We start from the raw sequence: 26,320 nt of genomic DNA, 5'->3' as shown, positions 1-26,320 counted from the left end.
AGATCCACGTTAGGTATGGGGGGGTCAGCGAGAAGTTGAAATTGTAAAGTAGAACGGATAATCATCGTCACACCGCCTCCCGCCTTGCCAACCGGGCGGTCTGCTCGGAGGTCGTAATAGGTGTCGGGGAGGATGGCCAGAAGATCCGGAAGAGAATCAGAAGAAAACCAGGTTTCTGTAAGAAATAGATAGTCTGGGGAGTCTGTGTTCAGGAGATTGAAGAGTTCCATCTGATGCTTAACTGCAGAGCGGGTATTAAGTAGGTAAGCATAAGCTGCCGAAGGGGCAGGTGAAGGGCGAGTGGCGAGTGAAGGGTCAGAAGAAGGAGAGGTGGGGTTCTGGGCAGGGGAAAGGAAAGTGGACTGGAAGAAAGGGGAACAGAAATACCAAAGGAATCAAGACGGTGCAGTACAGAAGGGGAAGGAGGAGAGGCAGCAAGATATGCGGAGAGTTGGGCTGAGGAGTAAACCAAAGAATGGACGGAGTCCGTGGCCCCTGGTCCCGGGCCATCGCGGACGGGCGCAGACGGGCTTGCCTTAGGCGCGGCTTCGGCGCGCAAATAGCGCGCCCGTCCGCTGCGCGTACGTGGGAAGCACATGTTTTTATGGAGGAGTTCAGGGCGTGGCCTGGCAAAGGTGGGCGTGGCCTGGGGTGAGCCTCGCTGATGGCGGCAAGAGGGAGAGCCTGTCCCGCAGCAGCGTTCAGCTCGGCTACGCGGGGGTCAGGAAAGCAAATAAAGCCCCAATAGCAGGTAAGAGTGGGCAGCAGTTAAAAAATGAACACACAATCACAATTTTTAAAAAGATCGATTTTTTGTAGTTTTTAGCGCTAAGCTCCCGGCTGTGCCTCAGGAGTGTCTGGGTCGAACACAGAGCTCGTAGTCAGCTCCGTTTAAGTACGCGAGTGGGCCTGGCCTGGCAAAGGTGGGCGTGGCCTGGGGTGAGCCTCGCTGATGGCGGCAAGAGGGAGAGCCTGTCCCGCAGCAGCGTTCAGCTCGGCTGCGCGGGGGTCAGGAAAGCAAATAAAGCCCCAATAGCAGGTAAGAGTGGGCAGCAGTTAAAAAATGAACACACAATCACAATTTTTAAAAAGATCGATTTTTTGTAGTTTTTAGCGCTAAGCTCCCGGCTGTGCCTCAGGAGTGTCTGGGTTGTGTCTGGAAGACAGGCAATTCGAATAAACTACTGTTAGTGTTTTTATAGCTGTTAAATATGTTGTCAGTATTGAACCTTATTTAAAATTGGTACTTAATGTTTGGGAGAGGAATTTTCCAACTAGGTTTAGGGTTGGCATTGTTAAGCATTTCCTATTGTTGCCTTTAGCATGACCTTCCACTGATGACATCAGACAGTTTCCTGCTGAACATTTCTCGATGTAAAACGTGTTGCATGTTTTTGTTTTGTAAATTATGTGCCCTCCCTACCTTGTAAAAAGCATCTCGTACCTTTACTGAAACAAAACATTTTTTTTGCTACTCGTTACTGCCTCCTTATATTTTTGTTGTTGTCATTTTTTAAACTATGGCTAAAAAGTTGAGAATAGCAATTTTAACGTAATTTTACAGGAAGTGTAAATCAATATTTATCAGGAGGGTACGAATGTAATGGATGGGTTTTTTTGGTAGTCTTTTTAACCAAAATGAACTAATATAATACTGACAGTGCGCCCCTCTGTTTCCTCTTTATAATATAGCAAGTTATCTTGGACATTACCAAAACCTCTGGTTTTGTGGTAGTCTCAATATTCTAACATGGGAACACGTAGATGTTTTCCAAGAACTTCAGATGAACATCCCATATTAACCAAAGTATTCACCACACAGTTAGGACAATCAGACATTCCGAGTCCCCACCAAAGAGGACTCTTTTGTGGTGTGGGCTTGTGCTAACAATCTCACTCATTCCCCCACTTTCTGCACATTTTGCTCCATATGTGATCTGTCTCTCAGTGCCTCAATATTTGTCTTTATTTGTGCAGTTATTTTGTTTGTTTTAGACTGGAGGTCACTGTGCTGTCCTTCGGCCTCACCTTGAACCCTGGATATTTATGAAGGTGATGGTGCTTTTGTCGGCTCATGTTCACACCTCAGGAATGCTCCTATTCCTGTACCTCGACCACTACTTGTTGAAGGCAGGCACGTCAGATGACTTTCTAGCTCCTTTTTAGGTCTCGCTGGTGTTAGCAGCACCAAGCGCTGCGTCCAGCGAAAGACCGTATGTTGTTAACTTGGACAGGGGATGGGTACGCGCTTTCCCTCTGCGATTTCACCTCGTGGATGTGCACGTAAAGCCCTGCGCCGTGCACATCTCCTGTCTCACATTCACAGCAAGTCAGCCTCTCGCAATCGCATGTGCACACACACAGCCACACTCACGCATGCCCACACACAGCCGTACTCACGCATGCCCACACAGACACACACACACGTGCACACACAGACACACACGCATGCACACACACACACGCATGCACACACACGGAGGCGCACACACACACACACACACACACACCCACCCCCCACTCCACCCACCGGGCACACGCGGGGCTTCCCTCACTGGGGCGGCGGGCACCAGCAATGTGCCCCGACGCCCCCCCCTCACCGGGTCTGTCGGACTCCTCTCGTCCCGCGGTAGTGGCGGCTGCACGGGATTCGTAGGCGGTTGCTCCCTTCCCTTCACAGGAGTGCGGGGTAGGCTCCCTGTGTGTGCTGGTGGCCCTGCCCTCAAGCAGGCAGTCCCGCCTGGCTTCCTGTGTCTCGCCCGTGCAGAAAGGACCCCACCTTCCACAGCCCTTCCAGCTTCTAAAAGTGCAGCTAGGGGGCGTGATGAGCTCATAGTCCAGGTGCACCATCATTTCGGTTCAGGTAAGACTCGTTGATTGAGGAAGTAGATATGACACAGCACACAGTGTAAGCAGTTGGTTTTGGTTTAAAAATAGAGAGAATAGAAACCTAGAATTTTGTGGTCGAAACTAGGTACTTCCCCAGCTCTGCCGCTTGTTCCTTTGTATTTGCGCACTGTTTATTTACTTTTGTAGCACTCGCTGTGTGCTTTTCTTTATTTCTGCATTGCGACAATTTCACTTTAAATTTAAGGGGCAGCAGAGCAGGTACGTGTGAGCCCGGCGCGCTGTTGTTGGCCATTTACTGAATTTCATCTTGTTTTTTTTTTTCAAATTCCTTTCTCGCCCCTGTTAATTGTGCCTTCCTGCATCTATAACCTCTCCCTGCAGGAGGGCAGCCCAGTCCCGAGAAATTACCATTTTACTGCACAGCACAGCTTTCACTTTAAATGTAAGGAGCGGCAGAGCTGAGCGCTGCACTTCAACACACAGCGATAGTGAGTACACCTATTCATTCCCCACCCTTTAAACACCCTGCAGCCTGCTGTCTGACATCTCCTCCTCCGGGCAGCACCTTCTATAAATCTTCATTCTCTGGCCTGTGGTTGCCCTGGTTTTTGTCCTGCTCTGGATGCGGTGGGTGTAGTGCACTCAGCATTTCCTGTAAGTACTCCCAGGGTGGCCGCCCTCTGCCCCAGAGTCTCCTGCACCCACAAACAGGTTGCTGTTTTCCAAATAAACACTTCTCTCGAGTTATTGGTTGTTCATTATCTAAGCAAGCCACAACAGCTGTCTGGCCAGCGCTGATGGCTGCAATATCAGCTCTGATTTATTTTGTTTCTTATTTTAACACCGAAATCTCCCAACTTCAACAGGAATTTACTGTATGTATCCTGATTGTTAAATTAATGTGGGCTGCGTGTTGTAGAATAAATGGCTCGCTACGCTGCAGTACGGGATCCTAAAACCAAACTGAGTTGTTGCTTTGGTTACCAGTCCGCATAGTGTTTATTGTCAAAGCTCCAGTGGCTTGTCTTCGCTGTGCTATCGGTTTTCACTTCCTGCTTTCTGCATGGTGTTTGAGGGCAAATAACCAATAAAATCGTCCAGATAATTGTAGCTTTACGGCCCTTCATCGAACACTTTTGTTAGTACAATGCAAAGCTTTTAAAGCAGTAAATATTGTGTTTTTGGGATACACCAACATCCCCTCACACTTGCTTAAATCTTTTGAGTGTACTGTGCACACTTTCTCTGCCATACATTACTTTATGGGTTTCCTTGGTGACTGCGCACACTTACTCTGCCATTAACTTATGGGTTATCTCTGTTACTGCCCACACTTACACAACAACAGGGACCAAATATTACCTTTAATCAGTCAAGACATTGGTTAAGACTTTGGTTATCTGTAAATTTTATTGACCAGTGCACAATAGGAGATAGTGTTAAATACTAAATGTGTTAATTTAAGAAAGAAAGGTAACATTGGAAAACATAAGAAAAAATATTGACATTTACAATGCCAATAGCTCTAACTTTCACAAATGCGAGACCGATTGCATTGCAAATGCTTTTTTTTGTATTTATTTCTTGTACGTTTCTCCATGTATCTCCTACTTTATTTCTTTCCCATTTTATTTTAACTTCTTCTCTCTTTACCTTTGTACCTTTCATTTTCTTCTTGCCTTACTCTCCATCTTTTTCTTGTTGTCTGTTTTCTCTTGCCTTCTTTCCTCTTTCTCCATTCTGATTTCCTTATTTGTCTCTTTATGCCTTTGTCATTCTTTTATTCTTCTCCTTTCATTCATTCTTTTCACTGTTTCGTTTTTTCTTCCTTTCATTTTCTTCTCACGTATCTTTTTCCTTCACCACCTTTGATTTGCTCCTTTCTCTATCTATTTATCCTCATTTATTTCTTCTATTTTCATATCCTATCATTCTCTGCCTTATTTTTCTTTCTTTCCCTCTTACATTTTTTTCTGCACTCTGTCATCCTTCCCTCTGTCTCTTTCTCTCCTCTCCTAATTTTTCTCTCACATTCTCTATCCCTATTTATTTCTTGCTCTTTCTCACTTTTGCTGTCTTAGAGCAAAGGGACAAAAACTGATCCGCAGGGACCACAAATGTACACTTTTTGCAGTACAGCTCATGTGTCATCAATGCTGTGTGCTGTTTGTAGCAGGAATAGGGTACTCTAGGGGCAGTACCCTACGCCCTCACTCTAACTATCGCCCTCCCTCTATCTATCCAGTGCCTTCCCTCTATCTATCTATCTTTCGCCCTCACTCTATCGCACTCACTCTATCTATCTATGGCATCACCACAGCATCACTCAGCACCACCATAGAATCACTCAGGGGCACCACAGAATCACTCAGGGGCACCACAGAATCACTCAGGGGCACCACAGAATCACTCAGGGGCACCACAACATCACTATGCGCTACCACAGCATCACTGAACTCCACAGCATCACTCGTCAGCATCACTCGTCGCCACCACAACATCACTCAGCTCCACCACAGCATCAATCTGTGCAACCATACAACAACTAGTTCAAATATGTTCTCTCAATGTTTCAAGCTTTATTACAAATGTCACAAAACGATGTTAAAATTTCACTTCTGTTCTTAGATTTTCGTCACAACAAAATACACTGAACATTATCTTCACAAAAGTTATTTACAAAAGTTTAAGCTATTGCCATTATAAATCACAATAACTTTTATTTAAGTATTAATTATTTAAAAAAAATTAAGACATTGTTACTTGTAATATCAATACATCTAAGTCAAAACCAACACATAAATAAAATATTTGTCATTTACAATACCAATAGCTCAAACTTTCCTAATGCGAGATCTATTGCATTGCAAATGCTTGTTTTCCGGGTTGTTCTGTCAACAAGCCGAAATATCTCTCTTTAATGAACTCCGCTTTTTAGGTGTTTCTCAGACAACTTCAGCATGTCAGTCGAGGTAGCCCAGGACCTTCAGTGGAGGATGAAGGATTTCAAGCTGTCTTGAGGCTCACTCATGTTATTTATCTGGGACACAAATGTGTGAATCTAAGGTGTTGTCTTTGTCCTCAACCCAGGGAGAAGATTGAGGTCTCATGTCACGTGGTTCATGAGATACTGCATATGTATTGTTCGCTTTGTGGAACAGCCTCTGATGTCTTTTGCTTTCTTTCTCTAGTTCTTCAGTTGTTTTGGGGGGGTCATTCAGTAGTGTATGTCTACTTGTGGATAACTCGAACATGACAAAAGGCAATATGTCTCACTAAATATAGTAATTGTTCTTGCGCTTATATAACCAACTGATTTGTTTTGCAGAACAGATTATTAACTTATGGAGAGAAAATAATTTCAGCTGGCAAATATTGCTTAAGAAAATTATTGGCACAATTTAAGAAAATATTTTTTAAAGACCGTAAAGAATATCAGCTAACAAAGTGATGAGTTGTCATTCGTAATGTATAGTTGCTTGATGTGTGTTAGTTGTAAACTAGGCTAAGTGGGTTCAGCCGGCCTAGACACCTAAATAAATTACTGAACTGTTAAACATGCAAGTTTAGTGTTTATGTCTGTTAATAACTGCCTAATAAACCCTTGGGTGCCACAGTTGTGGAGGTCACTGGTTATGTTGTGGCCTCCAGAATTTCAGAAGAAGCATAATAACTCAACAATTGATGCCAAGCATTGCAATGAAGGTAAAACCAAAATAGGACTGAAATTAACCAGACTATTTGTGCTTTTGTTTTCATATTTCACATGCGTTTAAGTAAATTAGTTGCATCACAATATTTCAAACTACTCATAATTTTCTCTCCCAATATATAGGACACACAAAAAATTTTGAGAACTCATTTGAGGGATCTTCCAATAACGCAGGAGACATTACTCTTGCATTTTATTCTGCTCTATTCTCTTACTCTGGTTGGGACACTCTCAATTACGTTACAGAGGAGATCAAAAACCCCAAAAGGTAAATGATTGGTATTCTATATTTGTATTTGTCCATCTGACACTCTGATAAATATTTATGTATTTGCATGTTGTACTGTAGTTTTCTCAAAATGCAATGAAGAAGTGGATGTAATAATGTATTGTTACAGTATTCTCTTTTTGTACATGTGTGGAATGATTTGTCATGTAAAACTCAGTTTCATTCTGTGTAGTTCTTTTTTGCAGAAATATACAAAAACCACTTTGATCAACATATTATCCAGCACATCAAAATGGCCAAACCTTGTTACCCAGTTGGTGTATTGAAGATGTCTCAGAGGCACTGAAACCAACACTTTTACTTCTTACATGCCTATTTCTTCATCCTGTAAATTCTTGGGCAAGTGGCCCATCAAGGCCAGACACCTTCAGAAACTCTGCAAGATTTTTATACTAAACTGACTTTTTGGTTTGTTTGTTATAAAAAAAGAAACCGTTCTTGATATTCACTATTCAATTCAATTCAATAACTTTATTTGGTTATTATGCAGAAAAAATAACCATAAAAGTACAATTAATATATCACAATTTCAGAATTTTAAAAATATAGAAGCAATCATGGTGCATTATAAATAAACTGATTAAAATTTCATACATAAATTGATTTCCGTGCCCTAAAAACATTCTTTAAAAACACAGAAACAGATTAAAATATTATCTAGTTTCTGGATTGCTAAAAAGGCAGGACGACATTGCCTAAGTTCCATACTCTTCAATAATGGTACAATCCATCTTGTCCTAGGAATAGTGTAAAATTTACAAAATAACAAGATATGCATGTCCGATTGGCTGGACAGATCATCGCATGGACATATACACAATTGTCTTGCCCAGTCATTCATCTTGGGGAAGCTTAGGAATCTAAATAGGATATTTAACCTAAACTGTGTTAAAAGAAACCTTTCAAAATCACTCATGTGCTGCTTAACAAACGGTTGAATATTAAAAGTGGTCATTGTTAAATGGTGAGCCACCACAGAAATCTTTGTCATCTCGGTATTCGTTCTATATTCTCCCAGAAACGTCAGGCAAAGATTTTTAAGTTCCTTCCTGGAGACCTTGTACATAGATATGAGATCACTATAATATTCTTGGTGGCCTATTTGTGTAAGAAACGTCTTTACGTAGTATAACCATCTTATCTTGCTAACATTATCAAGACTCATCGCGTCCTTCAAAACCAGACGGTTAAAAACACATTCCTCAGAAGTCCATACCCTGTGCCACAAAAGAACCGGTTGTACTTTGATAACATCTTCTAAATATGGTTGTCCAAGTTCAGCATGGCAAATGTACGTGGATACACTATCTGGGACTGCTAAAAGATACCTCATGAAGCCGTTTTCTGCCACCTGTAGCGATTTCACATTTACATAGCCCCATATTCCAGCACCATAGGTTGCAATTGCTACACACGTTGCTCTATAAACGCATAAAAGTTCCCCAATCGGTAGTCTGTCCATTTTTCTACAAAAATTTGTCAGGGCCATTAAGGATTTACAGAACAGCAACCTTCTTAATTTTATCGCGTTAATCAATGATCCGGACTGATCAAACTGTATTCCCAAATAAGGACATTCACTAAATTGACAGTCTGTCTCTTTATGCCATATACAAAGGCATGTGTCTTTGCATATTCCATAGAGCTTAAATATAGGTTGACTCTTAGGATCAAGCATTTTAACAAACTATAAAGCTAATAAAGCAGCAACCCTTGACCCCCTTCCCTTCATAGCCCCTCTTCTTCAACAGTATTTAGGACACAAAGATCAGACAATGTCCGTAGGTATTACACTGATTTATCTCTCAGGGTACACTCCCCTGTCAATTCTAGGTATCTCATGATTTTCTTTAATGTATGTTTCTCACCTCTGTTGGATGTAGCTTATCCTCAGTCTTTGTTCATGTGTGACGTTATTGATAACTACACATACAGAAAACCCCCTCTCTTTAATTAGGTATCTAGCTGATGTTTCCATAGTCATTGTGTCCTAATTCTTGCTGCGCTGCATTGCTAGAGTTTTAGTTGATCGTTTTTTTCATTTGCGGTGCTGCTATTGACTTTGCTACAACTAGTGGCTGCCAATGCTACTTTAGAAATGTTGGGGTATTCCCACCAAATTTGGAGTAAGATTTCCGCATCCTCTTTAACAGTGGTCAGAACCACAGGGAACATTCTACTTATATTGTTTAGAGTTACATATCAATTCCTCATTACCTTAAGAGCAGTTCCCTTATAAAGTGTCAACTTGTTTCACACTATAGCCATCCAGAGAAATTGTCATGCTTTATTTAGTATATTTTTGAAAATTACCCATTTTCTAATTTATCTCCAAGCCTTGTTCAGGATTCTATAATATTTAGGTCAACCTGGAACCACACCTTTAAATCCCTGGAGAGAAGAACAGCTCTTCAAATTCAACTAACGTTCTGGTTCCCATCACCATGTTAGCAATGTGTAATGCCCACTGCCTGTTGTTTGTACCTGTTCTAGCATTCCAAAGGTATACTTACAATTCTCACAGTACCTAATCTGTTCCTCCTCCTATGTCAAATAGTATCCTACAGCCTCCTGCCTGTAAGTGTTTGCATGTATCCCCTCAGTGGTCAGCAAATATTTTTGGCTGGAGTGAATGGGTGATATTTGGGGATGGAATGATGTAAGCTTTCTAGAAACTCCTATGGAGACCTGCCTAGAACAGTATTAGTAACTTGGCTGTAACATATTCAATGGGGGATGGACCTCTTAGGGAGCCATATTTTGCCCTCTTGTGGCCTTCCGTGTGGTGACCGACCAGTTTGTGTCTAATCTTTACTAGAGGTTCTCTGGGACCATTCTATAGTTCTAAATTGAAATGTTCTGTAGTAATCTTTAACATCAGGGGATCAGGCCTCCGCCCATGTGTTGGCATCCTCACACTTTTAATGGAAGTTCTAGTAGGCTTCCTCTACCATATGAAGTCTAGATGAAAGTTCTGTGGCAACTGAATGGTCCTTTTTTTTCTCTCCTAATCAGTAGTACTTGAAGGATCTGTATTAGTTTTGGTATTGTAGACTTTTTCAAAGCAGCTATCCTACATAGACACAGGATTTGTGTGTCCAGCTATCTATGCTTATCTTCTCTAATGTTCTCAAAGTGGATTAATGTTGGCAGATAATTGTATAGTCAATGGAGGAGTTCTATGGGCTCCTAAATATTTCTGTAATCCTTTTATATCACTATAAGCAAGTCTTTTGTTTTTACTTCTCTGTTTTGGTAAAAGTTCTGCGTTCTCAGAGTTCACTGTCTAACCTGAAGCCTTCTGAAATCTCACCAAGAAATCGAGTAAAGGAGGGACTGGAGTGGCTATTGGACACGTAAATGAGTATACCATCTGCAAATTGGCAAACCTTCTATTCTATTCCTCCAAAATCTAACCCCTTGGTGTCAGAGCCATCACCACTGGCTCAATTACCATAACAAAAGAGATGGGTGCATCGGTCATCCCTGTTGCATTCCTTTTCATATTACAAATGTATCTACATGACTTTAATTACTGGTATTCTGGCTCTCAGCGTCCCATATTTTTATGTTGGAGTATCATCTTTTTATATTTGACTTTGCAACAAGGTGAGCAGACCTATTGATGTTTTCAGATGCTGGTCTGTTCTAGATAGACCCCAGTTAGTCCTCATGTATAATGTCTGGTAGGATTGGGGCCAACCTTGAGTCCAGAACTTCCCCGTAAAGGTGGAAGCCTGTTTTGAACGATGCAATAGGTGTGTCACATTTAGGGTTGATAGTCTTTACCAGTTTTTGGAATAACCTTAGATACACTATGTTGCCATGGTCTTATTTAATGTAATTAGAAACACTTGTGTTGATTGGCCAAGAGATTTGTCACTTTTGGTCACTTATGGCTGAAAATACCTCTGCCTCCTTTTTCCTCTGGCCATCTGCTACAGCGCAGAAGTGTAAACTCCCAGCATATTTTCCTGCAATGTGTTGATCTCATCTGCACAGGAGAACAGTTGATTACAAAAGTCTTGGGAAATGGTACTCTCCTCCCTAGTCACCAAATATTAGTTTACTACACTTGTCCCTGAAGACACAATACCCAGTTTTTTTTGGTCTACCTTTTGAAACGTTTGCTAAGACAGTATGTACTAGATTGTTTTATTAATATGGTGTGGCGAAGTACCAAAAGGTTTTTTCCTACTTGTTCGCTAACAGTATATTTAATTGAACTCTAATATTTGACACACTCTTAAAATCTGTCCTTGATCCGGTCTGTTTTCTTCATCCTCTTCCTCCCTCAAATCCGTTTTGAACCTATTATGCATCAATTCTCTATTTCATTTCTGTGCAGTAGGTGCAGTGAGAAACCTACCTTTAACCACCGCTTTCAGATTTCAAGTACATGCCTTTTCCATGTTACATACTATTTCAATTCGCTGGGAAGAAAAGTAAATCTTCATATTTTTTAAATTACATGTATTTTCTGCTTTCCTTATCAGGAATCTTCCATGGGCAATTGCAATTTCCATGCCAGTGGTGACCGTCATATATTTACTTACTAATATTGCTTACTATGCAGTACTGGATATTGATGATATTCTTGCAAGTGATGCGGTGGCTGTGGTAAGTTAGCATTTTCATATTTTATATATTTGTGGAAAGGCATGTGAAATTGCAGGGGCAAATCTATGTAAACTACTTTGCTGTGCTAGTAACCTGAACAACAGAGTTAAAAACATAGCTTCTGAGGGATACTTCCTGCAGATTCCTTACCTTATGAAAACCCTCCAGGGTCTAGACTGGATGCAGAAATCTTTGTCCACATCAATAGCACTTAATCACTGGCAGGTGGTGGCACACATCTTCAGTCACGGCTCCATTCGCCTCAGATATAATGTAATTGGATTATATATGGCACCATTTTGCCCAATAGTGTCAGTTCATTTTTTCAGGCATTATCGGTCTGGAGCTCTCTGTAGCTACTGAATAAATTACTCCATGATTTTGAAGCATCTACATCGGATGTCACCTTCAAATGTCTCCGGAATTTAAACCCTGTCAACAATATCGTAAGAACATATCTTTATTATATCCCCATGATCTCTGCATGTGGAGTCTAGAGCCCGATCATGACCGATCTACTTGTGACTTAGTATGTCCACTGATCTGAAAGCCATCCAGGCATTAGGTAAGTCTTCTGACAGAGATCAAAGCTTAAAGATGTCTTCCTGATAAAATCCCAACTACACCTGAATGCCTGTTCTGAGGGAAGTTTGGAGACTCTGTGGTGCCATTCCTTTATGCCAGTCTTTTCTGCATCATCATCTGCATCATTGGCTCAATCCCGGTTCTCAAAAAGTTTAAACTGGAGTTCTCAGCTTCATCTGGGGAGCTTCTCAGATCAGGGCCTATTGAGGTACCTTGCTGTCTGACTTCAGGATTGCTCAGAAGCCCTCTAGGTCATTCCTTAAGCGAGGGCGTCATTGATTGGATTTGGCTGTTCTGGCATCACAGGAGCCAAGAAATCAAAGGTTACGAATAAATATTATTTCATGTTGGGCTACCCTTTGTTTTAAAGATATGTTTGCTTTGTCCATGCAAGACTTTCTGGCTGGCATTCATGCACACTCCACTAGGGCTTTGATGCTTGCCAGGTATGTCCTGCTGATGTGTGTTGAGCAATAACTATTGGTCTTTGCATATGTTTTTTAAACCTAATTGATTATTTTCAAACAGCCCGGGCACACAGTGATGGCCATTTTCCTAAGGTGTATTGCATCACTTCCTTGATTAATTAGCACTAATCAGTCCCACCCTCTGTAGCATCAGTGTATTTCTTTGGGTCTCATTCATACAGAGGAATCTATGGTAAGAAGTTACTTACCTTTAGTAACCGAATTTCTGGTGGATAATAGATCTTCTTGCAGATTCCTCGCTTCCTCTTCCTTTCCTTTTGAGATCTTACCAGTCATGAGATACCAAACAGAGTAGTGATATCTGTTATTATTGTCACTGTTGTAAGCTCTTTTGGTTCATCACCACACGCGTTGGTTGGGCGTGGAAAATATACACGTTTTTTACATTAGATGGTGCCAAGTACACCCTGATATCACATCTATTGTGAAGAGAACCGTGACTGTAACTGTGTGGCATGACCTGGCGGAGCTGGACAGCTCTTGTCGAGTAAAATGTTCTCTGGATCTATTCTGGAAGCTGGAGGATATTCTTAAGGTGAGAAATCTAGTGGAAGATATTACCCGACAGAAATATGACTGTAAGTTACTTTTTCATTGCCATGTTCCCTGGATGTGTGATTGTAGGCAAATCATATTTCCCAGTTAACGTTATAAATGCAGTGTTACGAATGAAGAATGATCTATAAATTGGACTTGTTTACTTTAGAATTTTGGACATTATGGAAATGCCAGGGCATCGACCCAGGAAAATAGCACCGGTCTAATTTATTTGCTGATCTTGGATGTATCCTCCCTGCACCAACACACACAAAGTAATGAAAAAATGTTTCACTGTAACTTTGTCTTACATTTGTGTTGTGTAATGTACCACCCCACCTTAGTATGACCTGCTGAGAATAACCAGAGCTTGTGTTTAGCAAGGTTCTTCAGCATTAGGTTAGCACACTCTTCATAACTGTTAGACCTAACATCCCTGGTGTGTGGTCTTCCCCCAAATTTTGTGCCTTCACCCATCCTGTTACTGGAATTCTTATTGTGTGTGCATTTGAACTCTGTGCACTTCACCAGTGCTAAAGTACTTATGCTTGTCTTCCTAAAACATGGTAAAATTGGCATACATCTTATTGGCACTATTAATTTATTTATATGTCCCTAGAAAATGGTCTACATCTACCCATGGCCTGAAAATTAAATGATAATAGTGGCCCTGCAGCCCTCATGGTGTCACCCACTAAAATAGAACTTTAAAAAAAGTTTCAAGCCTGCTATTGCACTTTGTAGTGCAATTTTGAACTGACAAATCAACCTGTGAAATAAACCTTTTGCCAGGCCTAAACCATTCTTTTTAATACTCTTGACTCACCTCTAAGGTAGGCCTTAAAATCCCATAGGGCAGGGTGCATAGCATTTAAATACCAGGACATGTGGATTTAAGGTATATATGTCCTGGTCATGAAAACCTCCTAAATTCTCTTTTCACTACTGTGAGGCCTACCTTTCCCATAGGATAACATTGGGTTACCTTACTTGATTTGTGCTAATGTTTGATTGGGGGAACAGTTCAAAAATGTCATGTGTGATCTCAGATAAATTGTAATTTAAAATGTTATATAATAGTAAATTTGGATTTTAAATCACAAGTCTGAAAATGTCACGCTAAGAAATGTATTCTACGTCGCAGCAATGTAGGAGACAGATCTGGCCGGTGTGCTATATAAATAGAACACCTTACAAACTAATACAAAACTTTCAGGTTGGTGAGTGTAAAGTGCGTTTTCTGGCTCCCTAGCATCACGCTCGTTTACACCGAGCACTTTTTTTTTTTTTTTTTGTAGCCTTTTTCTTTTTTTTTTATAATTCTTTTTATTTGCTCATTAGTGGCATAGTTATATCATCTGTTTACATATCAAACAGTGTATATGAGTTCTGTACATTATACATCGCTTGTCTTTACCTTCACAGTATTGCTCATACGTTGCTTCGTGCATTGATATCGTTACATACATTAGTATCTATAACATTAATTTATTTCCATTTCTCAGGCCATTGTTGGCAATGCACATATTCCCCCTCTGTAAGTGTTCCAGCCTCCCCACAATCTTATCCACTTTTTAGGACAACTCCTGTGCACATGTATGGTCTTTTCCGCCACCATGGCTTTGTCCATGTCTTTGCACCACTCCGTGAGCGTGGGGGCGATGGCTACACCCCAATGTTTAGCGATGTTTCTTTTGGCCAACATCATTCCCAGTGTCTCCCAGGTCTGTGTTGTGGAGTTAAGGTCCGTCGCTTCCCAAATTTTTAACAGGCAACGTTTGGGCTCTGGAGGGACTGGGTTCCCGCTTACCCTTGTGATGATGGTCATGACTGATTTCCAGTATGACTTTATAGCGGGGCAGGCCCAGAGTGTATGGAAGAATGTACCAATTTTTAATTTTATTTTATTTATTTAAGCTTATATCGCGCACAGCTACCCACAATGGGTTTCCCGGCGCCAGGGATAGACTATAGAAGAAATCGTCCCACATTGCCGCAGACAGAGTTGGGTGTCCGCTTTCTCTACCATATAAAGAGTAGCTCTGGTGTAGTAAATTCTATGGAGGACCTTAAGCTGCATGAGGCGTAGTTTGGATGCAATCGCTACTTCTCTGGGTGATGCAAGTGCCTCTTGCCAATCAGTGTCATCTAGCTCTCCTAATTCCTCCCGCCATTTGTCTCGGAGCCTTTGCATGGGGTCAGGTATGTTATTAATAGTCTTCTGATATGTCATGGAGACTGCTCTCGTATCTATAAGATCTGTCAATAGTCTATCCTCTAACGGCGAGGCCTCGGGTGGAGTGGTGTCAGGTGGAATTGCCGCCTCCAGAGCGTGCTTGATCTGGTGGTAGCAGAATTGCTCCGTCTGTGCCATCTCGTACTGGTCCTGGAGCTGTGTAATAGGGATCACCTTTCCCCGCACCTAGAGATCCCCCACCTTGTATATTCCTATATTGCCCCAATGGATGAAGCCTTTACTCTTACCCAACCTGCCCAGTAATGCCGTGACCCAGAGGGGCGTTGCTTGTGTGATCTTATTGTGCCATCCTAATGTTTTGCATACTATGTTCCATACCTTGAGTGTGTGGTTTGTTTGGGCCTATGAGGGCCGGGGTCTTGCTATAGAGTGCTCAATATAATCCCTCCTCTCCCAACTCAAATCTATCAAGGCTGTAGGCTGGGTCCATGTGGGGGATATGTAGCCAATTATTAATCACTATCAATTTGTACGCCCAATAGTATGTTTGTGTACTAGGGAGTGCAATGCGGCCATCGTACCAGGTTCGGAACAATTTTGTCATAGCTATACGAGCTGGTTTATGATTCCAGAGGAATTTGGTGATTACTCCCTCTATGTCTCGGAAATAGGACTGGGGCACCAAGAAAGGCGTATTTTGAAGGGCGTAGAGGGACCTCGGGAGCACCATCATTTTAACAAGTGCTGCTTTCCCCAGGAGCATTAGTGGCAATGATTGCCAGTGTTTAGTGTCTCTTTGCAGCCGTTTCAGGGGGGCTTGGAGATTCATAGTCATGAAGACCTCTGGGTCATGGGTGACGTGGATTCCCAAGTACTTGAAATTCTCCTCAGCAATTGTTACGTCACAGCCAGCCAGTACTGCTGATGGTGGCCCTTTCAAGACAATTGATCGTGTACCCTAAGTATCTTCGATATGAGCCACATATGTCTAATATGAAGATAGGGAACATTTGGGAGAGATCAAATAGAGGAGAATATAGTCTGCAAATAGGGAGATTCGATCCTCTCACCCCTCAGTCCAACGGAGCCCGCGAATGACAGGGTCTTGTCGCACCCAGGCCGCCAGAGGCTCTAGTATAAGGGCGAAGAGAAGCGGTGACAATGAGCAGCCCTGTCTCTTGCCTCGGTGCAGTGGGAACTCTCTGGATATATGCCCATTAGCTACTACATGGACCAGGGGAGTGGTATATAACAGCCTAACTCAAGAACAGAATTTTGGTCTGAACCCCAACTTTGTGAGGACTGCAAAAAGAAAGGGCCATTCGAATGTATCAAAGGCCATTCTTACATAGAGCACTTTTAACAATAAGTTTATCTTCCTATTGCAGGGAAGATATACAGCCTTTGAATTACTTGCAGCATGTAGGTGCAGGGAATACTGTACAAAGAAAGAAAACTATCCGGTTTTGTTCAATTCAGCATCCCTTTTCAAAGGGTATTCCATATGACTAATGCACAGAGTGCGCTGATGTAAATAACCTCCATTAACTGCATGCAAGTGATAATATCCCTGAACTGTTGGGGGGCCCTGATACCTATTGAACCTACTATTCAATGCACTTGCCTTCAGTCTGGACACAAGCATTAGTAGACTGTCTCTGTCAGCCATGCCTGCAAGAATTAGCTGGGCAACCCCCTGCTACTTTAATGCGGTTTGCCAAGTTCGTCAACTACCCTCCGGTGTTCACCAATGTGATAGAGGCAGTCGCAGCCCATCTACGTAAATCAGGGGTGTCAGTCTTCACCTATTTTAACGACTGGCTGTTGAAGATGAGCTCGCCCCAGACTGTCTTCTCTCACCTCCAGACTACAGCGAATCTCCTGCTTTCTCTGGGATTCACTATCAACATACCAAAGTCACACCTTACTTACTCTCAGACGCCCCCCTTCATCGGAGCTGTTCTGGACACAGTGCAGTTTTGGGCCTGTCCTCCCGAGCAGCGAGTCCAGGATATTCATATTATACTGATATTTCAGCCTTTATCCTGGATTTCGGTGAGACTTACTTTGATGCTGCTGGGCCACATGGCCTCCTGTATCCTGCTAATGACACACGCCAGTGGGCATATGTGGCCTCTGCAGTGGGACCTGAAGTTCCAATGAGCGCAGCATCAAGGGAATATCTCTGACATGGTCCAGATCTCTGAGAGAACTGCGCAGGACCTGCAGTTGTGGCTGACCAAACGCGATTGTGTCCCTAACTCAAACAGATCGCACAGTGTCATATGCGTCACTTCTGGGATGGGGTGGCAATCTGAGAGAGATGGAGATCAGAGGACTCTGGTCTTAATCCTGACCGCACTTCAGCTTGCTGGAGCTCCGAGCAATTCGCTTGGTATTGAAAGCATTTCTTCTTTCCATTAAGAGAAAGCTGGGTCAGGTGTTCAGACAAAACCATTGCCATGTGGTAATGCAACATACTGGCCAGGGTTGAGTCGTGGCCTTTGGCAAGAATACCTGCATCTCTGTATGTTGCTGGAACAGCAGGGCATTTCCCTGGTGGTTCAACATCTGGCAGGTTCTCTGATCGCCAGGGAGAACAAACACAGCCGCTGATGCCTAGCAGATCACGAATGGCGTCTCCATCTGAAGGTGGTGCAAGGTCTCTTTCATCAGTAGAAAGAGCCCTTGGTTAGACCTGTTGGCCTCCACAGAGAACCGGCAATGTCAGCAGTTTTGCGGGCTGGAGTTTCCAAGGCGGCACTCGCTCAGCGACTCTTTTCATCTTGAGTTGAACTTAGGCCTACTGTGTGCCTTTTCACCAATACCACTGTTGTCCAGAGTGTTCAAAAAGAACAGGAGCGACTGTACCAAAGTCATTCTTATGGCTCCTGACTGGGCATGGAGATTCTGGTATCCTGAACTTCTCCAACTGAGCATCGATCATTCAATAAAGCCTCCCAATAGGGAGGATTTTCTGTCGCAGGGAAGGGTTCTCCACCCGAACCTGTCAAGCCTATGCCTTCTTGCGTGGAGATTGAGTGGGGGCAGTTAATAGCATTCAACCTTCCTCCCAAAGTCTGCAATGTTATTTTGGCAGATTGGCGACCCTCTCCCAAGACTTTATATTCCAGCCAGTGGCAAAAATGTGTAAAATATATACAAAAAAGTCTGTTGATCCTCTTTCTACTTCCCTCTCTCAAGTCCTTCTCTTCATTTTGATCCTTGCTCAGCGAGGCTGAGCCCTGGGCACTCAAAGTGTATCTTTCTGGCCTATCTGCCTTCCAGACCAAACCCCTTTATTTAAATCACCTTTTGTAAATAGATTTCTTAAAGGGCTTCTACATATGTTCCCACCTGCTCCATTCATCATGTCACAGTGGAACCTTAATTTGGTTCTTACCTTCCTCATGTATTCTCTGTTTGAACCTCTTTTCCTATGCCTTCTCCTACTGCTTACTATCAAAGCAGCCTTTTTGGTGGCAATAACTTCTTCCAGGAGGGTGAGAAAATTGCAGGCTCTGTCATCCAGGCATCCTCACCTGACCATCTTCCCCAATAATTTGGTGCTTTGCATCAAAGTGAAGGCTAGTGCAGATGTTCAGACACCTCCACCGCCATGTGGTACTGCAACAAACAAGGCGGTGGGTTTTTGGACCCTTTGTCAAGAGGCTCTGTCGTTTGTAATTTGGTTGAAACATCAGGGCATAACCCTGGTGGTTCAACACCTGACAGGCTGTCTAAAAGCCAGGCAGACAAACTCAGCCTAAAACAACACACGGTTTACTAATGGCATCACCATCCGAAGTTGGTGCATAGTGCTGTTCAGTAGTGGGGAGAGCCTTGGTTAGATCTGTTTGCCACAGCTTAGAATGAGCAATGTCAGCAGTTTCCAGTGTGCTGCAGTTTCCAGTGTGCTAGAGTTTCCAGTGAAGGGGCAATACTCATGTACAGAAGCATATCAATCATCAGTGCCATCCGAGTAGTGTGTTTTAAAAAGTTCTAACATTTGAGCCCAATCCAAAGATAATGGCTTTCTCCGCAACTCCCTACATTCTTCACGGTGCGGTGCCTCCCTCTCAGGGAAACATCACTTACAACGCATTCATTACAACGCACTACCATTACAACGCACCCATTACAACGCAAACCATTACAACGCATTGCGCTGGGGGGCGCTCTAGGATAGGGAATATATTTCATTTACTATCCAACACCTTCCCTACTATCCACGGGGACTGGAGTTGGAATAGTAAATTAAATAATTCACTATCCAGCGCTTAAAAGCACTATGCGTTGTAATGGTATGCGATGTAAAAACCGCGTTGTAACAGCAGGCGTTGTAATAGCCTGCGTTGTAACGTCACCAATCCCCCTCTCAGCAGTAGCCTACTTTACAACTTTTTCCCGCCATTTCCCTCTATTTGAGGCCTTGGCTGATTTCCATCTTTGTGTGATAAGCCTCTTGGCTAGCATGAGAATGAGATTTATAAAATGGTGTAACACATTTGCCTTCTTAGGAAGCGGAAGGAACCCAAGGAGGCATGCCTCAGGAGTGTGCCAAGTGGAACGCTCAGAAAGGTGTGTGAGGCCCTGTAAAACCTCCGGCCAGAAGTCCACATGGGCGGGGCACGTCCAGAACATGTGAATAATGTCTGCCTCCGAGGTGTGACAACGAGGACATTCTGATGTGGCATTGGAGTACATACGGTGTAACACCTGAGGTGTGAGTTGGGCCCTATGCAGGATAAACAGTTGAATTGTTTTTAGCCTTGCATTACGGGAGACACGCCTGGGATAGTCAATGATCTGTGACCATTCTTTTTCTGCAATGGCCCGGGACACCTCAGTTTCCCGTTTTTGACGAGAGATAGTAAGTAGACTCCAAGATGGGGTCGCAGCCCCCGATACAGCCATTGGAGCAGATGACTACCATGTCCCATTATGTGGATTGATTGCAGTAACCCAAAGGTCGGAGGTTCCCTCGTATTCACTAACCAGTATCTACGCACATAATGTGTGATCGCAGCTTGTGTCATTTCCATCTAGAAATAAGTCCCCAACAGTGGTCGCCTCAAATTCCAACCAACTGCGCAGGCTTGCATCTGACAAAATTCCTCGCGCCATGGGTAAGCCACAGAGAGGTATATTCGGAGCATAGGGCAATGATTTATTAGTATACTTCAGTGCCAGTTTTCAATAGTGGAATGCATTATGTAAAAGAAATGGAGGGTCTTGCAGTTTAGTCAGTCCAGGGCATAATAAGGGTTGGAGCCTCCCAGCCCGTAAAAGAGCGGGCGAAAAACGTATTTCGAATAAATTATGACCAGCTAACCAATAAGCCAGCCATTGTAGTTGGGCCACTATAGAATAGGATTTAAAATCTGGTGAATCCATTCCACCATCGAGCTAATCTATGTCTGCCCTGTCCCCAAATTAAGGAATTAAGTAATTTGTCTAACACTTTATAAATCCAAGCGGGAAGCGTCACTGGAAGATTTGCGAATTGATACAATAGTTTAGGAAGCATTACCATCTTGGAGATGGCCACTCGACCCACCGTGGTTAAAGGTAAAGTATTCCAGAATGCTACTTGGGGTTTGAGATTATTAAGCGCTCGGACAACATTTTCATCAATTGGGTCCAAAGTTGTTCTGTAAATATTAATCCCTAAATACTTAAAGGTAACTGGTTCTACTCTACACTGCAGAGTAGAGTTCAGGCCTCCTCTACGCCTTTACGCGTATGCCACTCCTGCCCAGAGTCCTCAAGAAGATCAGGAACGACCGGGCCCAAGTCATACTTGGCGCTCCTAACTGGGCTCGGAAGGTTTGCTGTCCTCATTTATTGAGCATTGTCATCGGTCCACATGTCAGATTGCCCCTTTACGAGGATCTACTGTCACAGTAGTAGTATAGCGTTCTCCACCCAAACCTGTCAACGCTCTGCCTTCATGCGTGGAGATTTGGCGGCAATAGTCAACAGCTTTCCACCCAAAGCCTGTTAACTTGGCAACCAGGCGTCCCTCTACCAAGACTGTATATACCTGCCGTTGGGGCAAGTCTTTGGCATGGTGTCACCCTCTTTCTCCTCCCCTCTCTCGGGTCCTTCTCTTTATCCTTTCTCTTGGCCAGCAGGGCTCTGTTTTGGGGACCTTAAAGGGCTATCTTTCTGCCATCTCATCCCTTTTGCGATTCCCAGATCAGCCATTCCTGTTCAAATCTGCTTTTGTAAATAGGTTTTTGAAAGGTTTGCAACATGTTTCCACCTACTTCCTTCATTATGTCTCAGTGGGACCTCAATCTTGTCCTTACCTCACTGATGTGCGCTCCCTTTGAGCCACTGCACAACTGTCCTCTCACCATGAAGACAGCCTTCCTAGTGGCAGTAACATCTGCCCGGAGCTGAGGCTGCGACCACTGCTTTAGCATGAGGAGTTCCAGTCCTGGATACTTGCCAGGCAGCAACGAGCGTTCTCTGCACACGTTCACAAAGCATTGCTGCCTGGACAGTCAGGACTGTTAGGATGGGCATTGTGCTTGTACCTTCCTGCAAGTCTTTCTAGTGTGAAATGGATTTGCAGACCACCTCCAGGTAGGTATTACTTTGATACCTATTCTTCAGTAAGGAATCTGCGGCTAGAAGTCTCTATTAGGTGAACAAGTTACTTACCTTCGTCAATGCCTTATCTGGAAGACACTATTTACCCACTGAATCCTTGCTGATCTACCCATCCTATCTGCTCTGCAAATAGATTTCTAGGGACAGAGCTGTTCCTCTTACAGGCCCCTAGTTTTCCACACCATTGGTCAGTGTTCTTCGTGGCTCCACGCTCCTGGTGTGGAAAGTCATGAAAAACTGACGACACCGCGCTGGGGTGGCGCCTACTTAAGCACTGCGCACGTTAAATCCAATGATGCCACGTAGAGCCGAATTAAACCACCTACCGGCACACAGGGGTACTGCTAGCAAAAAAGTTCGGGATCTAGTCAGATGCCTAGGGATAATTTGAAGGTAAGGAATCTGCAGCTAAATAATCTCTACTAAGTAAGGCGTTACTGAAAGTAAGGAACTTGTTTTTTAAGTCCGGAGGTAAGCTAGACCTTGTGTGTCTGACCCGTGCTCCATTTCAGCTTTAACCTTTAACTATGCCCTGATCTTGTGCGACCAGATACTCGTTGGCTCTTAGAGTGACTAAATGTTTTCTATTGGTGGGCATCCAGTAATTAAGGATTTTGATTGCATGATGATTAGGGGTGGGCCGCAAATTCATTTCCGCTCGTGGAACTTGTGAAAATTCGGCATTTTCATGTTCCGCGAGGAACGCGAAAATGTAGAAACTTCCGTGACGGAACGGAATTCGGGGGGCATGACATGGGCCGTTCCTAGTCATAAAACTGTGGTGGGTCCTCGTGGCTCTTTCTTTCCGTCCGTTTATACCTAGATCTCGATCCTACTGACTTGCTGGCAAACTTCCCCCATTTGTTCCCCAGTGAAATGAATCCAAAATCGAATGAAACTCTGTTGCTGGAAAAGCAGTCTGTTTCTTTCATTTTTCTCTTTCAAAGTGCAGCGTCTGGATGGAGACACTTGCAGGAGCCAGAGTGTCCACTTCTCTGCCTCCCTCCATCCCTCCCTCTTTCTTTCCGTCCATCTGTACCTCTATCTCGATCCTACTGACTTGCTGGCAAACTTCCTCCATTTGTTCCCCAGTGAAATGGATCCAAAATCGAATGAAACTCTGTTGCTGGAAAAGCAGTCTGTTTCGTTCATTTTTCTCTTTCAAAGTGCAGCGTCTGGAATTCTCACACAAACACAGTTGCGCCACGATACAGGCGATACTTTTAGGAAGATGTACCAGTTAGGGAAGCAGAAATCATAACATTCCGTTAGAAGTCACAAGAGCTTCGGTGTCAGTGGTCATGTGGATATGCATATGTGGGAAAAACAGAGGCAAACACGGCACGCCTCTGTGAACATAAAAGCAATATTTGTATGAAGAATCAAAAATCAACTGTCACTACCCATTCCAACCTCAACAATCACAACATAAGTCAACTCAGATTTTTGATCTTGGAACAAGTTCTCATCATATCAGGAAAGGACAATACACAATTTTTGGTACAAAGAGATACCTTTTGGATTAATTATGTGGACTCTGTCCATCCCAAAGGTCTGAATGAAAGTTCAGTGAGGATTCACCAATAAGCATCATCGAAAAGTTTACCTTAATTCACATAGCCTGCCAGTGAGTGCGTGAGTCTAACCACTAGTTGGATCCAACATATTGACTTTTTCTGAGTAAACCTGCCACGCACCCTGAAACACAATGTTGTATGAAGAAATATCCAACATTACTGAATACAGAGCAGAAACATTCTGTTTTACGAATGATGAAACCCAACAAATATACTTGTTGATAGAAGAAACAGAGCACCAGCACTAGTACGGGATCAATTCAATCAAACATCAACCAACTATTATATATCTCCCAAAAAGCGATCAACGCCAACACACTGATTAAATATCACAAAGCACAACAAATTCCAAGAGACCTAAGGATATCCCTAAAATCTCTATGCAAAAATAACACCAGGTTTACCGAGAAGTGGTACGCTATACTAAACAAATGTTCATTAGACTTAATATTGTTGATCGTCGAAGAATTGTCAAAACTTCTGGAAGATCTTAATAAAGAGGTTAAACAGCTCAAACAAAAACTAACTGACAAAATGTCGAAAGAGAATTGGGTAGAAACACTCAATGATATCAACTCACTACTAGATAAATACACCAAAGAAATAAATGAAAGAAAAATCTGAAAATTCAAGCGAGACACCATTGATTACAAACTATGCGTGTAGAAGACAACAAAGACCAAATGTGGGACGATTCACAGATCCCGAAGCCTCATCTTCAGATGACTCGCAATATAAGTCAACCTCCTACACAACGAGACAACAAAAGAACTGAGAGAGAAGGGCCATTTACATCTGCCGGAACAACAAATGAGATCTCTTTTTTAGAGAAAGGCCAAGGACCACAAGGCGAACCAGGAGGGGGAGGTTCAAAAGCAAAACAACAACCAGTGGCGAAGGGTACAAGAAGCCAAAAACCTTAGTAATCAATATTTCAAAATGCCATTTAATGGAATTCCAAATCAAGACCTTACAGAAGGGAACATCTTACATACCCACCTACCATTCAAACTCCTTGGAAGGTCAAATCAGTCTTTACAAATTCATGCGTACTTTGAAAATATGACATTTTTATGAAAACCTAGTGAAAGAAGGAGAATGCCCACAAACCGACACCTTACTTGGATTATGCAACAAAATAACCTACGTAGCTCCCATCAGTCATAAGGTATTGGATGCTTTCGAAGCAGTTGTGCAACAAGATCTTCGTACCATCTTTAAACAACCTAAACCTAAATCCACAAACATTACACAAAAAGGAAGACTGTCTCTTGACCAAATAGCTTTGAATTCCAAAATAACCGTCAACCAAGCAGACAAGGGTAGTCATGGATATGGACTATTATTTGGAAAGTGTCAATGCGCATGTACAAGATGACCATGTTGATATGAAACTATATTTCGACCCAACAAACGAGTTTCAAAGAATACTCACTAAAGTAATTGACAAAGTAATGGAACGAGGAACTATCACGAATGTAGACAAGACATACCTTAACAAAACTAATCCGACCATACCTTACATATTCTTGATTCTGATATTCCACAAACATCCTACAAAACCACCATTTAGACCCATTGTATCTACCATTAATTCAATTAATGAATTAATTGGGATATACTTGGATAAGCATTTTCAGCCTCTGATACAGAATATGTCTACATATATCAGGGACACTACAGACTTTTTAAATATCTTGGAAAATATGAAGATGGGTTTAACACAGGACACGATTCTATGCACTATTGATGTCAAAGCACTATATACATCAATACCCCATAATTTGGGTATTCAAGCAGTACAAAATTTTTTGATGCATTTGGATAAGGATGAGGACCTCAAAATGTTCTTGATGGCGCTACTACACTTCACACTCTTTCACAGTTACTTTAAATGGCACAATACATTTTTCATCCACTCTTCGGAGACATCAATGGGAAGCTGAGCCGCTCCAGCGTATACAAACTTGTTCATGTACAGGTTTGAATTGGATCACATACTGAACCAACAAGAGTGGGTTGATAATCTCATCATGTATCGGAGATCCATCGAAGATATTTGTATATTATGGAAAGGATCCCACCAAGACTTAACAGAAGCAATTGAAAAACTAAATACAGTGGACGAGAGAATCAAATTTACTTTAACGATAAGCAAAGAAATGATTACATTTTTACACACCCTATTCACAAGGCAAAATGGACATCTTACTACAAGTGTGTACACTAAACTAACTGACCGTAACAACTTACTTAATTACAAGAGTTTCCACCAACCTTCTCTCAAAAAGCACTTGCCGTTTTCCTACATGTTAAGGTTAAAAAGTATTTAATCTAATGAAAAATTGTATAATTATTTGCCTGGTTACCACAGTCGAATAATTCAGACAACGGGTATATCCTGAAACCATTTTGTCGGAGGCTGTACATAAGGCACAAAATAAAACACTGGAAAGCTTGTTAACCAGCACAAATCCATCAAAAGAAAAGGAAAATAGAATGGTTTTCGTATCTAAGTTTTCTACTCGTAGTTACAGGATTAAGAACACCATACTGAAATGCGGGCCAATATTAAGAATGGAAAAGAATTTCAAAGGCATATTTGAACACCAACCTAGATTTGCCTATCTACATACAAAAAACTTGAAACAAATTCTCAATAAAACACACGAGAAAAAAGAACAAAATCAACGTGGTACTCTACCCTGTATGAATATCAGAAGTTGTAATTCCATTATCAAAGGCAATACCACATTACACCCCACTGGAGCTACCACCATCAAATTAAGTGACATCCACGTGTAATAGTATTAACGTGGTCTATATGTTGAAATGCCCATGTGG

General features: G+C 42.5%; 1 protein-coding gene across 1 annotated transcript in view; it reads left to right on the top strand.

Annotated features, from left to right (window-relative positions):
• The window catches only part of SLC7A6 (solute carrier family 7 member 6), a 374,495-nt gene that overhangs the window by 168,295 nt on the left and 179,880 nt on the right, over window positions 1–26,320 (top strand). The window contains exons 4-5 of the mRNA XM_086947751.1: window positions 6,686–6,830; window positions 11,348–11,471. Coding sequence (XP_086803877.1) covers window positions 6,686–6,830; window positions 11,348–11,471 — 269 coding nt within the window. The remainder of the gene's footprint in view (window positions 1–6,685; window positions 6,831–11,347; window positions 11,472–26,320) is intronic.

The sequence above is a fragment of the Lissotriton vulgaris genome, chromosome 12 (assembly GCF_964263255.1).
Source record: "Lissotriton vulgaris chromosome 12, aLisVul1.2, whole genome shotgun sequence".
In the NCBI taxonomy this organism is placed as follows: Eukaryota; Metazoa; Chordata; class Amphibia; order Caudata; family Salamandridae; genus Lissotriton; species Lissotriton vulgaris.
Note: the sequence above shows the minus strand (reverse complement) of the source record. Positions and strands in the feature narration are given on the sequence as shown.